This window comes from Suncus etruscus, chromosome 4 (assembly GCF_024139225.1).
Source record: "Suncus etruscus isolate mSunEtr1 chromosome 4, mSunEtr1.pri.cur, whole genome shotgun sequence".
Lineage (NCBI taxonomy): Eukaryota > Metazoa > Chordata > Mammalia > Eulipotyphla > Soricidae > Suncus > Suncus etruscus.
Genome location: NC_064851.1, coordinates 5,559,970 through 5,574,023, shown reverse-complemented (window position 1 = coordinate 5,574,023; position 14,054 = coordinate 5,559,970). Strand labels below are relative to the sequence as shown.

At 53.9% G+C, this 14,054-nt stretch overlaps 1 protein-coding gene and 1 non-coding gene across 2 annotated transcripts; one reads left to right on the top strand and one right to left on the bottom strand.

Annotated features, from left to right (window-relative positions):
• Positions 1-705: 705 nt before the first annotated feature.
• Positions 706-12,376, bottom strand: PDXP (pyridoxal phosphatase). Its single transcript, XM_049771687.1, has 2 exons — positions 11,788-12,376; positions 706-1,295 (listed from the first exon to the last, which is right to left on the bottom strand). The coding sequence occupies exons 1-2, from the start codon at positions 12,347-12,349 to the stop codon at positions 979-981; spliced, it is 879 nt and encodes a 292-aa protein (XP_049627644.1). The 5' UTR covers positions 12,350-12,376; the 3' UTR covers positions 706-978.
• LOC126008350 (U6 spliceosomal RNA) lies at positions 8,955-9,061 on the top strand. Its single transcript, XR_007495684.1, has one exon. It is a non-coding gene; the product is annotated as a U6 spliceosomal RNA (small nuclear RNA).
• Positions 12,377-14,054: the final 1,678 nt, after the last annotated feature.

The window sequence follows — 14,054 nt, the reverse complement described above, 5'->3', positions numbered from 1 at the left end:
ACGGGGGACACTCACTCAGCTCGCACTTTATTAAATATGTTGGCACAACAAGAGGTGGAGGCGGTAGGGAAGACCGGCTCCGTGTCCCCGACTGTGGCACAGGACAATAAATAGGGGGTTGGGGGCAGGAAGAGTTGGCACAGAGAACACTGATGGTGGGGAGGGACCCCAAAGTTCCCTCAGGTGCAATACTGGAGTAGATCCTTGAGCAGGGAAGGGTGGGCTTGCTGTTGGGCACCCCCCGGCTGCCACTGGGCCCACGGCTCCCAGTCTGTGAGTAGTGGGAGAAAATCTTCCACACGGGACCTCTTTTTTTCCGGGGCGGCGCTCAGGGGTTACTCCTGGCTCTACACTCAGAAGTCACTCCTGGCAGGCTTGGGGGACCATATGGGATGCTGAGAATCGAATCGTGTGTAAGACTAATAATACCCTACTCTCTGGCCCCATGGGAGCCCGTTTTTATGGACAAAACTGGCTTCCCTGGCTGGTCCCAATAAAACCCAGTTATCAGACTTCCTGTCCAATTCTTGGGTGTTCGGATTGGTCTCCCCTGGAGCCTGAGTCTGGAAAAGGGGAGATTAGGGCTCAGCTTTCTGTTTGGTCCAGCCTGCTGAGTTAACAGCAATTCCTGGAGATTGGGACTTGTGTTTGGGTGACAGGAACCCAAAACTTAAGACCTGGAGCAATGGCCAAGCTCAGGATGAGGTGAAAAGGGTGAGAGTGGGCAGGGGGAGGGGGCTGGAGGAATCCCCCCCTGCAAACTTCAGGGCCTGAATTGCAAGGAAAGAAGGGGAACTGAACTGGAATGTAGACCACAAGGCTGGGCCAGATCTAGGACTAGATCAACCACAGGAGACAATGTGGGGGTCATCCCCAGTCGAAGCCCTGGAGGGGGAACAGAGACCTCTGTCTGGGGGTGGGGGTGCCTCCGGGGCTCCCTATCCCAGCCTCCCTCTCTGGGGTGAGGGGGGGCTGCGCTCAGTCCTCCAGCCCCTCTAGCAAGTCCGCAATGCTCTCCACGTAGTAGTGGGGAACGAGGTCGTGCTGGCCGGCCGCGAGGTAGGCCTGGGCCTCGTCCAGGCGGGAGACCCCAGTGAGGGTGAGCACAGTGGTCAGGCCGCAGCGGTGGCCGAAGAGGATGTCGGTCTCCAGGCGGTCACCCACCATGAGCGTGCGTGCGGGGTCCACATTAAACTGCTCCGTGATGCACTCGAACATGTAGGGACTGGGCTTGCCGACCACCACGGCCTGGCGGCCCGACGCTGTCTCCACCGCAGCGGCCAGGCTCCCGGTGCCTGTGGGGAGAACGGGAGACAGAAACGTGGTCAGCGTGGGCACCCAAGGCTGGGAAGGTGACATCGGGGTCCAGACAGGCACAAGGGGGGGAATGAGATTCTGAAAGGGGTCAAAGGGCCACCTCTCCTCTCTGTGGGGTGAACAGTATTTGTTTTTGTTTGGTTTTGATGACACTCAGGGGTGACTCTTGGCTATGTGCTCAGAAATTGCTTTAGGCTTGGGGGGGGCCATATGGGATGCCGGGGATTGAACCTCGGTCCGTCTTATGTCAGCCAAATGCAATGTAAATGCCCTACCATTTGCACCAAGGTTCCAGCCCCTGGCCTCATTCCTTGCTCTGTGCTCAGAAGTTATTCCTGGGGCTTGCAGAGATAGCACAGTGGTAGGGCATTTGTCTTACATGCAGTCAACCACGGAGTAACCTGGTTTGATTCCCGGCATCCCATATGCTCCCCCAGCCTGCCAGGGGGGATTTCTGAGTGCAGAGCCAGGAGTAACCTCTGAGCACCACTGGGTGTGGTCCAACAATTAACCAATCCATCAATAAATAAAGATAAAACAAAAGTTATTCCTGGGCCCGGAGAGATAGCACAGCGGCATTTGCCTTGCAAGCAGCCGATCCAGGACCAAAGGTGGTTGGTTCGAATCCCGGTGTCCCATATGGTCCCCCGTGCCTGCCAGGAGCTATTTCTGAGCAGATAGCCAGGAGTAACCCCTGAGCATCGCCGGGTGTGGCCCAAAAACCAAAAAAAAAAAAAAAAAGTTATTCCTGGTGGTGCTGGGGGAGGGGAGACTCTATAAGGTGCAGGGAATCAAACGCTGGTTGGCTTCGTGCAAGGCAATTAAATGCCCTCCCTGTTGTGCTATATATACTCTGGTCTAGAACAGCTTTTGTGTTTTTTTGTTTGTTTGTTTTTGGGCCACACCCAGTGGTACTCAGGAATCATACCTGGCTCTGCACTCAGAAATCGCTCCTGGCAGTCTCGGGACCATATGGGATGCCAGGGATCAAACCTGGGTCCATCCTTGGCAGCGTGCAAGGCAAACACCCTACTGCTGTGCTATCATTCTAGCGCCCTCTTTGTGGTTTTGTCCTGTCTCCATCTTTCTTGGCCAGGCAACTTATCTACCCCAGACCTCTGTCTTTCCATCTCTAATATGGGGATATATATATATATATATATTTGGCCACACGTAGTAGTGCTTAGGAGTTTCTCCTGTCTCTGTGCTCAGAAATGACTCTTGGTACAGCATGAGGGACCATATGGGATGTGGGGATCCTATCACTCCAGCACTATTATGTGGGGGACTGATGGCGTTTATCGCATTGGGAATTGGAAGGCTGAGGGTCTGATTTCCTGCAGGGAGCTGGGCTGGCATCCCCCCACGCAGCTGTGTCTCTGAGCAGAACCCTCAGCTTGTTTGCCTGGACTGGCAGGAGAAGGGGGGGCCTCAGTTCTACTTGGACCAGGGTGTGCCCTGAGGACAGAAATGACCACCCCAGAGTTGCCATAATTATTGAAAAAAGGTGGGCTCCTGGGCCAGAGCCACAGCACAGCGAGGAAGGTGCCTGCCTTGCAATGTTGCTGACCAGGGTTCAATCCCCAGCATCCCATAGGGTCTCTGAGCACCACCAGGAGTGAAGCCTGAGCACAGAGCCAGGAGCACCATTAGGTGTAGTTCAAAACAAACATGGACTGGAACGATAGCATAGCAGTAGAGCGTTTGCCTTGCATACTGCCGACCCAGGACAGATCCAGGTTCTATTCCTGGAATCCCATATGGTCCCCTAAGTCTAACGGGAGTGATTTCTGAGCACTGAGCCAGGAGTAACCCCTGAGTGCCTCCGGCTGTGGCCCCAAAACCAAAAAAAAAAAAAAAAAAAAAGAATGTGAGGGGCCAGAGCGTTGGTGCAAATGACAGAGCCTTGCACACGGCTGACCCAGGATGGACCTCAGTTCGATCCCTGATGTCCCATATGGTCCCCCAAGCCAGGATCGATTTCTGAGCGCAGAGAGTCAGGAGGAACCCCTGAGCATCATTAGGTGTGGCCCAAAAACAAAAAGAAAAAAAAGAGAGAAAGAATGTGGGAGGGCCTGGAGATATAGCACAGCGGCGTTTGCCTTGCAAGCAGCCGATCCAGGACCAAAGGTGGTTGGTTCGAATCCCGGTGTCCCATAGGGTCCCCCGTGCCTGCCAGGAGCTATTTCTGAGCAGAAGCCAGGAGTAACCCCTGAGCAACGCCCAGTGTGGCCCAAAAACCAAAAACCAAAAAAAAAAAAAAAAGAATGTGGGTGCCTGGTCAGAACAGCAGCACCTCTGACCCAATCGGCCTGCACTGGGAAACAGATCCTGAGTAGAGAATTTACCCAGGCGGCAAAGAACTGTGAGAACGAGGCTGCCCACGGCCAGCCACTCCGGGCAGTGTACTTGTGGAATGCAGCCTGGGGTGGAACAATGCAATGCTGTTTCTCAGCCCCGCGCCATCCTGCCCCACACAATGTGTTCGCTGTGCCGGTGAAGGAGCCGGCCTTTGTGCCAGATGGAGTCTTCACACTATTGTCCCAGAAATGCTGAGGATGCTAAGAATCACATGCTAAAGATCCCTGGCGGCTAACGGGCCACGGAGTTTGAAGCCATAGTAATGGAACAGGGAGAGGCCAGAGCGATAGCACAGTGGCAGGGCAATTTCTGAGCACAGAGCCAGGGGTATCCCCTGAGCACTGTCAGGTGTGGCCTCATAATAAAAAATAAAAAACAGGGCCTGGAGAGATAGCACAGCGGTGTTTGCCTTGCAAGCAGCCGATACAGAACCTAAGGTGGTTGGTTGGAATCCCGGTGTCCCATATGGTCCCCTGTGCCTGCCAGGAACTATTTCTGAGCAGACAGCCAGGAGTAACCCCTGAGCATCGCCGGGTGTGGCCCAAAAACCAAACAACCAACCAAACAAACAAACAAAAACAGCAATAGAACAACAGGTAAGGAAGGGGCTTGCTGTGCATGGGTAGACCCGGTTCAATCCCTGACACCCCATATGGTCCCCTGAGCCCTGCCAGGAGTGATACTTGAGTGCAGAGCGAGAAAGTAAGCCCTGAACATTGCTGGGTGTGGGGCCCCCCAAAAAATAAAGTGCCAGTGGCTGTGTTGTGCTAAGTGCTAGTGAGGACCCATTTTATAGATGAGCAAGTAGATGTTCTGAGCATGGGCATTAAGTTTGACGGGGAAAGTGCATGTCTTTTTTTTTTTTTTTTTTTTTTAATTTTGGGGCTACACCCAATGGTGCTCAGGGATTAATCCTGACTCTGTGCTCAGAATTATTCCTCCAGGGGCCGGTGTGATGGCGCTAGAGGTAAGGTGCCTGCCTTGCCAGCGCTAGCCTAGGACGGACCGCAGTTCGATCCCCTGGCATCCCATATGGCCCTCCAAGTCAGGAGCGACTTCTGAGTGCATAGCCAGGAGTAACCCCTGAGTGTCACCAGGTGTGGCCCAAAAACTAAAAAAAAAAAAAAAAAAAAAAGACTGTTTAGGGCCAGCAAGGTGGCGCTAGAGGTAAGGTGTCTTGCCTTGCAAGCGCTAGCCAAGAAAGGACCGTGGTTTGATCCCCTGGCGTCCCATAGGGTCCCCCCAAGCCAGGGGCGATTTCTGAGCGCTTAGCCAGGAGTAACCCCTGAGCATCAAACGGGAGTGGCCTGAAAAACCAAAAAAAAAAAAAGCTCAAGAATTATTCCTGGCTATGCTCGGGGGATCTAAAATAGGTTGGCCGAGTGCAAGGCAAATGCTCTCTCTGCAGTGCTATTGCTCTGGCCTCTGATCATATGAGGCCCTGAGTTCAATACCAGACACCACCAGACAAAACTTGTGAACTTGTGAGTTCTATCAGTAGCAAAGTGAGGCCAGAGGTGATAGTGGAACTGAGAAAGCTGTGGGATTTGATCTCTGGTGCTATACGGTCCTCTGTACCTACTCAGCGTAATCCCTGAACACAGAGCCCAGACTAAGGCCTGAGCACCATTGGGTATAGCCCTGAAGCCACAAACCAAAATAAAACAAAACAGAACAAAAACAAACCCCCACAGAAAACAGTATCTTACAGCAGGCAGAGTGTCTGGCCCAGGGCTGTGTCCCGGCAGCCTGCCATGGGCTCCAGAATGCGGAGGGTGACACTCAGGAATTTATGTGCTTGTGGTTACACAAAACTATTATCAAAGGTCATCTTGCTGACAGAGAACACAGTGTGAAGTTGTGTGTCAATGAAAAGAACCAAAACTAGACGGCAGTAATAATACAGCCAGTAGGGCACATGTCTGGCACTCAGCTGACCCAAATTTCACCCCTGGCACCCCGTATAGTCCCCCAGCACAACCAGGAGTGATTCCTGAGTGCAGAACCAGAAGGAAGCCCCTGAGCACTGCTGGGTGGGTGTAATAGCAAAAACCAAACCAAAATAAACAATAACAACACACACACAAAAGAAAAAAAACATGAAAGGGTTAGAGCAATAGCACAGCGGGGAGGGCGTTTGCCTTGCATGTGGCCAACCCAGGTTTGATCCCCAGCAACTCATGTGGCTCCCTATGCCTGTCAGGAGTGATTTATGAGTGTAGAGCCAGGAGTAACTTCTGAATACTACTGGGCATGGCAAAAACAAACAAACAACCCCCCCACAAAACCCAAAAAACAAAATCCAACACTTCTCAAAAAAACCAACCAAACAGGGGCTGGAGAGATAGCATGGAGGTAAGGCATTTTTCTTTCATACAGAAGGTCTGTGGTTCAAATTCGGCATCCCATATGGTCCCCCGAGCCTGCCATGAGCATAGAGCCAGGAGTAACCCCTAAGCCTTGCTGGGTGTGACCCTCCCCCCCAAAAAAACAACCAAACAAAAAATCCAGCACCAGAGAGAGAGTCCTAAGTCCCACTCTCCCATCACCAGAGCCCTGAGCACTGTGTAAGGAGTAGCTTCTGAACAACACAAACAACAAATAAATCCAACTTTGAATAAGCGCGGTGGATGCAATAAGAACATGTCACCTGGGGCCGGAGAGATAGCACAGCGGCGTTTGCCTTGCAAGCAGCCAATCTGGGACCTAAGGTGCTTGGTTCGAATCCCGGCATCCCATATAGTCCCCTGTGCCTGCCAGGAGCTATTTCTGAGCAGATAGCCAGGAGTAACTCCTGAGCACCGCTGGGTGTGGCCCCAAAACCAAAAAACCAAAAAACAAACAAACAAAAAAAAACGTCACCTAAAGCCAGAGAGATGCCAAGGAATGGAGGCATTTGCATTGGTTCCCTGCTTGGTGCCATATATAACCCCCTGACCCTTACTGAAAGTGGTACCAGAGATCAGAGTCAGGAGGAAGAACTGTTCACTGCTGAGGGTGGCCCCAAAATAACAACAAAAGGGGCCGGAGCGGTGGCGCAGGGCATAAGGCAGGAGGGGGGAGAGGATTCAGCAAGAGAGGTGGCTGGGAGAGACAAGTTGAGATGTCAGGACAGCTGAGAAGAGATGCTTAAAGGATTTAAAGCTTAGGAGCCACACATGGTGGCTAGGGCCTGAATAAAGTTGATGTCTCCTGAAACCTGACTGCCTGTGGATCATTTCCTCGTGGCTATCCTGAACCCTGAGATACGCAGGCTGGAGGGAGTTGCAGGCATGTGGCCCGGGCAGGCAGAGAAAGGCCCGTCCATCCATCCATCTCACCATCTCCACCTCCATCCAGGACTCAATAATTAATATATTTTTCAACACTCATTATCAAGTAGAGAGCAAGCATAATAGGGTGTGGACCCCCCAAAAATAATTCTTGGAGCCGGAGCAACTGTACGAGGTGTTGGAGATCAAATCCAGGTCATCTGCATACAAAGCAAACACCTTAATCCCTGTTTGATGTGTCGGGCCATTAGGAATATTTTTTTTTTGTTTTGTTTTTGGGTCACACCTGGCAGCGCTCAGGGGTTATTCCTGGCTCTACGCTCAGAAATCATTCCTGGGGCCGGGCGGTGGCACTCGAGGTAAGGTGCCTGCCTTACCTGCGCTAGCCTAGGAGACGGACCGCGGTTCGATCCCCCGGCGTCCCATATGGTCCCCCAAGCCAGGAGCGACTTCTGAGCGCATAGCCAGGAGTAACCCCTGAGCGTCACCGGGTGTGGCCCAAAAACAAAAAAAAAAAAAAAAAAGAAATCATTCCTGACAGGCTCAGGGGAACATATGGGATGCCGGGATTCGAATCATTCTGTATGCAAGGCAAACACCCTAGCCCCAGGAATATTTTTTTCTTTTAATTTTTTAAACTTTATTTATTTATTCATTGATTGATTGTTTTTTAGGTTACACCCCAGGGGCTACTCCTGGCTTTACGCTCAGAAATCACCCCTGGCAGGCTCAGGGATGCCGGGAATTGAACCGGGTCCCTCCTGAGTCAGCCGCATGCAAGGCAAACACCCTACTGCTGTGCTAGCTATCTGGCCCCCATTAGAAATATTTTGTGTTTTGGGGGCCACACTTAGCGATGCTCAGGCTTAGTTATTCATGGCTTTTTCTTTTTTCTTTTCTTTTTAGTTTTTAGGTCCCCCAGTGTTGCTCAGGGTTCTGTCCTCATAAGTCGCTCTTGGCAGGACCATATGGGATGCCGGGAATCGAACCGGGGTCTGTCCACTGTTGGCCGCATGCAAGGCAACCGCCCTACTGCTGTGCTATCGCTCCAGCCCCCCCGCCCCTTTTAGGACTATTTTCCCACCAGCCTTTCAAGGCAGCATCTCAGAGGAGCCCAAGCAGGGCGCGGCGCTGCCTGTGCTCATGTTGCTGGCTCCCCCGACTGGCCATAGGGAGAAATGACCAGCGTCAGCAACAAAGACAAGACCTGCTTGGCTGAGCCTCTCCCTGACACCCCACACTCCCCTTTTGGAACCTGGGAGACTCCACTCAGCTCAGAGCCTGCACTCCGGTTTTGCAGCATCCCGGGTGGGGGCAACACTTTTTAGGGCCAGAGAAATAGTAAGCATGGAGGGCGCTTGAATTGCACACAGACAACCAGGGTTCGATCCCCGGCATCCTATAAGGTCCCCTGAGCACCGCCAAGAGAGAACCTTTGAATGTGGAGCCCTGAACACTGCTGGGTGACACTTTTTTTTAAATTTTGTTTTTGTTTTTGGGTCACACCCGGCAGTGTTCAGGGGTTTCTCCTGGGTTAATCTACGTTCAGAAATCGCTCCTGGCAGGCTCAGGGGACCATCTAGGATGCTGGGATTGAAACCAATGACCTTCTGCATGAAAGGCAAACACCTTACCTCCATGCTATATCTCTTCGGCCCTGGGTGACACTTTTTATAATCTGGTTCATGGCAGGCCAGAATGATTCCTGCTCCCACGGGGGTTAAAGCCTGCCACTTCTCACCCTGGAAGGGACACGGGGAGTACTAAGGTGTATTGTAGGCCTGGGACTGGACTAGAATTACAGGTGCCCAGTCTGGAACCGGTTCTGTCATGGCTCGAATGGGTTCTGTGGTTCACAGTCTGCAAATTGCCTCTTGCAAAAGGCTTCCTCCAGGGCCATAGAGAATTCCAAGGGCTGAATGCAAGCTTTGCATGCAGGAGGCCGGAGTTCAATCCTCAGCACTGCACAATCCCAAAAACAAACCAAAAAGAAAAAAAATAGGGGTGCTCGCTTTGGCAGCACATATACTAAAATTGGAACGATACAGAGAAGATTAGCATGGCCCCTGCGCAAGGATAACACACAAATTTGTGAAGCGTTCCATATTTTAAAAAAAGAAAAAATAGAGGGGCCGGAGCGGTGGCACAAGTGGCAGGGCATTTGCCTTGCACACTCTAACCTAGGACTGTGATTTGATCCCCCGGTGTCCCATATGGTTTCCCAAGCCAGAAATGATTTCTGAGTGCATAGCCAAAGGTAATCCCTGAGCATCACTGGGTGTGGCCCAAAAACCAGAAAAGAAAAAAAAAAGAAGAAGAAAAACAGGGCCGCCACGGTTAGGGCATTTGCCTTGCACAAGGCCAACCCAGGTTCAATACCCAACATCCCATACGGTTCTCTGAGCCTGCCAGGAGTGATTTCTGAATGCAGAGCCAGGAGTAACCCAGGAGCACAGCCAGGTGTGGCCCAAAGACCAAAACCAAAAAGAAAAAAAGAAAAATATGCCTCTTCCAGGAAATCTTCCCAGATTCCTCCAGCTCTCAGGTCCCTGTGCCCACCCACCATCATGTTGATTCTGGCCCTCGGTCAATGCCATCCTGTCCCCTGAATGGGAGATGGAAGACTGTCTGGGTCAGTCCAGACTAGTACAGTGCTGACTGCAGCCTGCTGAGCTGATGTCTGCTGCCCACACAGTCCTGGCAAGTCCACAGCTCTGCGTCTGCCGGTGTTTAAGTCAAACCCTGTGAGACAGACACTGGCACTGCTCCTGCCTCCTCTAGATCCTAGATCAGGAGACACAAGCTGTGAGTCCTGGGTCTCTGACTTCTAGAACCAACACTAAGTCTCCTTAGTGGAAGGGTGGGGTGGGGTAGGAGGGAGAGGGAGGGGGTCACTGGAACCAAGGCAGGGGCCATGCTCGGGGACCTACTCCTTTCAGTTCCCTTCCTTCCCTGTTTCCTTCATTCCTTACCCCCTTTCCTTCTGTCCTTCCTTCCCTTTTTTCCTTCCATTTTCTCCTTTCCTTTTTTTTTGGGGGGGGCCACACCCAGTGACACTTAGGGGTTACTCCTGGCTCTGCGTTCAGAAATTGCTCCTGGCTTGGGGGACCATATAGGACGCTGGAGGATCGAACTGTGGTCCGTCCTAGGTTAGCACATGCAAGGCAAACATCCTACTGCTGCGTCACTGCTCCAGCCCCTTTTTCTTTTTTTTTGTTTTTTGGGCCACACCTGGCGATGCTCAGGGATTACTCCTGGCTGTCTGCTCAGAAATAGCTCCTGGCAGGCACGGGGGACCATATGGGACACCGGGATTCGAACCAACCACCTTTTGGTCCTGGATCGGCTGCTTGCAAGGCAAACACCGCTGTGCTATCTCTCCGGGCCCTCCAGCCCCTTTTTCATCTTTTCTTATTCTTCCTTCTATCCATCCTCTCCCCCTTCCCTTCCCTCTTCTCTTCTTTCTTTTTTGTTTGGGGGGGGGGATATCCAGCAGCATTACAGAGTTTGCTCCTGACTCTGCACTTCAAATCACTTAAGGCAGGGTTCGGGGGCTCTATGTAGTGCTGGGGGATTTAACCTGTGTTCAGAGGTTGTGTGGTCGTGTGGGTGCAAGGCAAGTACCTTCCCTGAGGTTCTATTGCCCCAGCCCCTCTTCTATCTCTCTGGGTTTTTGGTCCATACCTGGTGGCACTAAGGGATTATTCCTGGCTCTCAGTCAAGAATCCCTCCTGAGGTTGGAGAGATAGCACAGTAGTAGGGCATTTGCCTTGCACGCAGACAATTCAGAAGGGATGGGGTTTCAAATCCCAGCATCCCATATGGTCCCCTGAGCCAGCCAGGAGCGATTTCTGAGCGCAGAGCCAGGAGTAACTCTTGAGCATAGTGGGGTAAGGCCCCTAAATCAAAACAAACAAGAGTCCACTCCAGGGGCTGGAGTGATAGCACAGCAGTAGGGTGTTTGCCTTGCAAGTGGCCAACCAGGGACAGATCCAGATTTGATCCCTGGCATCCCGCATGGTCCCTTAAACCTGTTAGGAGTGATTTCTGAGCACAGAGCAATGGAGTGAGTCTGAGTGCTGCTGAGTGTGGCCTCCAAACTAGAATAATAATAATAATAATTAAAAATATAAAGAGACCACTCCAGGACACTTCCTAGAATTCTGCACCACATTGGGCACTTGTGCAACAGCGGATGGCACCTGAGCGAGGATCAGGACAGGTGGGTTGGTGCTGCTTCACTCCACCCCCAAGTGCTGTGGACTGGCTGAGGATTCCCCCACTTGACACCGGAGTCAGAGTGAAGTTATGTAAGTGAACAGGTCGAGGCCATCCTGGAGGTGAAATCTGGCCTCTGGTCCAAGTCCATCATCCATCTCCCTCTGTCCTCCCACACCCACTGGGGGAGTCACAGTGGCTTTGGGCCTGGATTTTTGCCCTGAATCTCAGAGGTGCTCTTCAGTTCGAAAGGGACCCCCAGGAGGCCAGAGAGACAGCATGGCATGGTGGTAGGGCATTTGCCTTGGATGCAGAAGGACGGTGGTTCGAATCCCGGCATCCCATAGGGTCCCTCGAGCCTGTCAGGAGTGATTTCTGAGCGTAGAGCCAGGAGGAACCCCTGAGCACAGCCGGATGGGACCCCAAAAGCAAAGAGGACCCCCAGAGCCGCGTCCCCTCGATCCCCCCATTGCAGTGTGGTGCCAGTCAGCGTGGACTGTGGCTGGGTGGTGGTGGGTATAGGGGGACTTTGCTGGCCTCTCCCCTCCATGCCACCTATGCCAGGGGCCCCTTCCTTGCCCCACCCACCTAACCCAGCGTCCCCAAGCCCGGGGCTCACCGGGGGTCCTGCTGCCGTCGCTGAGCGGGTGCCAGGGGTCGCGATCGGTGGCCACGAGCAGACACTCGGGGTCCTGCAGGTGGGCGCAAGCCTGGCTCAGCTTGGCGAAGGAGAAAGTCTCGTCGTAGCCCACGAGCACGGCGCGGACACGCGTGGCGGCCCCGGGGTGGTGTCCGGCGTCCCCCGCCAGGCTCAGCCCCGCGGCGCGCAGCTCGGCCCGCAGCCCCTCGCCGCCCAGCACGAAGACGGGCGCGCCCGCGGGCAGGCGCTGGCGCAGCAGGCGCGCGGCGCAGAGCGCGGAGCTGAAGAGCTGCTCGGGCCGGAGCCCCCCGAAGCCCAGGCGGGCGAAGCGCTGCGCCAGCTCGGGCCGCGCGCGCCGGCTGTTGTTGCTCACGAACACGGCCGCCTTGCCCGCGCGCGCCAGCCGCGCCACCAGCTCCGGGCCGCCCGGCACGGCGCGCTCCCCGCTCCACAGCACCCCGTCGCAGTCGAACAACACGCCCTGCGCCCGGCCCAGCACCTCGCGCAGGGCCGCGCCGCGCAGACGCTCGCAGCGCGCCATGCAACCGGCCGCGGCGACCCACGCGCGACCGTGACACCCGCGTGCCGCTCCCCGGGCTCAGCCCCCGCGCCCTCGCCCCCCCCCGGCCCGGGCCCGGCGCAGCCAGCCAATCGCAGAGCCGGAAAGGACATAGGAGGCGGGGTCAAGGGCTAGCCCGCGGCCAATAGCGGCTCGCGCTTTAGGGAGGCGGGGAGATTAGAGACAGGTGTGCGCGCGGCCAATGAGGAGTCAGTGCGGGCAGACTGACGTGCGTTCCGGCCAATCGGAGGAACGGAGTTGAAATTGACAAGCAAAGGCCAGCCACGCCGCCCTACACGCTCCCCCTGCAGGCCTGAGCAGCAGACCAATCGCAGTGCCGGAAAGGCCCAGGGAGGCGGGGTCCCGGCCTGGCCCGCGGCCAATAGCGGCTCGCGCCTTCGGGAGGCGGGGCGATTAGAGAGATGGGTGTGCGCGCGGCCAGTGAGGAGTCAGTGTGGGTAGATTGACGTGTGATCTGGCCAATCGGAGGAACGGAATTGAAATTGACTGGCGGGAACAATGCTTCGCCCTCGGCCAGTCCGGAGCACCCGAGGGAGGACCGGGTTGCTAGGAGCCAAGGGATGCGAAAGGCGGGGGCATCTTGGGGTCCAGGGCCTGGGAACGGGGAAGGCTGGGGTTCGAGGGAGAGAGAGGGAGAGAGGGAGAGGGAGCAGTGCTGGTTGTTTTACATTTTTTTTTTTTTTTTTGGTATTTGGGCCACACCCAGCAGTGCTCAGGGGCTACTCCTGGCCCTGCGCTCAGAAATCACTCCTGGCTAGGGGGACCATATGGGACGCCGGGGATCAAATTCAGGTCCGTCCTGGGTCAGCCACACACAAGGCAAACCACCGTTCCAGCCCCATTTTTCATTTTTTTTTTTTATAGAATGCTGGAGGCCCTGGCCTAGATCAGTCAATTTTTCAGGCTGGTGGTGTTGCAGGCTGGTGGTGTTTTGTTTTTCAAGCTATATTTATACACAGTAGGGAGCAAGGAGCCTTGACAAACGCTTTCTGTAAACACTGGAGATAAATAAATAGTACAACAGAGGGCCAGAGCGGAGCACAGCAATAAGGCATTTGCCTTGCACGTGGCTGATTCAGGACCAACCTTGGTTTGATCCCTGGTGTCTCTGAACCAGGAGTGATTTCTGAGTGCATAGCCAGAAGTAACACCAGAGCGTCACCGATTGTGGCCCAAAAAGAAAAAAAAATAGTACAACGAGTTAGACGTTTGTCTTGCACCTGGTTGATCTTAGTTTGATTCTCAGCAGCATATAGGATCTTTTCTTTTTTAAAATTGATTAGTTTTTGGTAGATGTAGCATTCCAGATGGTCCCCCAAGTCTGCTGAGCCTGGTTTGTTCCTTGAGCACCTCCAGGTATGGCTAAAAGTTACCCCCAAAAGTGAAAATACCGTTTGCCAGGATCCTAGAGATTGCTGCTTTTGGGGGGGGGGGAGTTGGGGGTCACAACTGTCGATGCTCAGGGGTAACTCCTGCCTCTGCACTCAGGGATCAATCACTCTTGGTGGGGGCCGGGAAGGTGGTGCTAACCGTAGTTTGATCCCCGGAGTCCCATATGGTCTCCCCAAGCCAGGGACGATTTCTGAGCACATAGCCAGGAGTAACCCCTGAGCATCAAACGGGTGTGGCCCAAAAACCAAAAAAAAAAAAAAATCACTCTTGGTGG

What these genes read in the sequence shown, in the direction of transcription:
- PDXP (XM_049771687.1), bottom strand. Translation starts at nt 12,349, where the DNA reads ATGGCGCGCTGCGAGCGTCTGCGCGGCGCGGCCCTGCGCGAGGTGCTG. An exon ending in CGACGGCAGCAGGACCCCCG is followed by an intron (nt 1,296 to 11,787) that starts GTGAGCCCCGGG and finishes TTCTCCCCACAG; the next exon opens with GCACCGGGAGCCTGGCCGCT.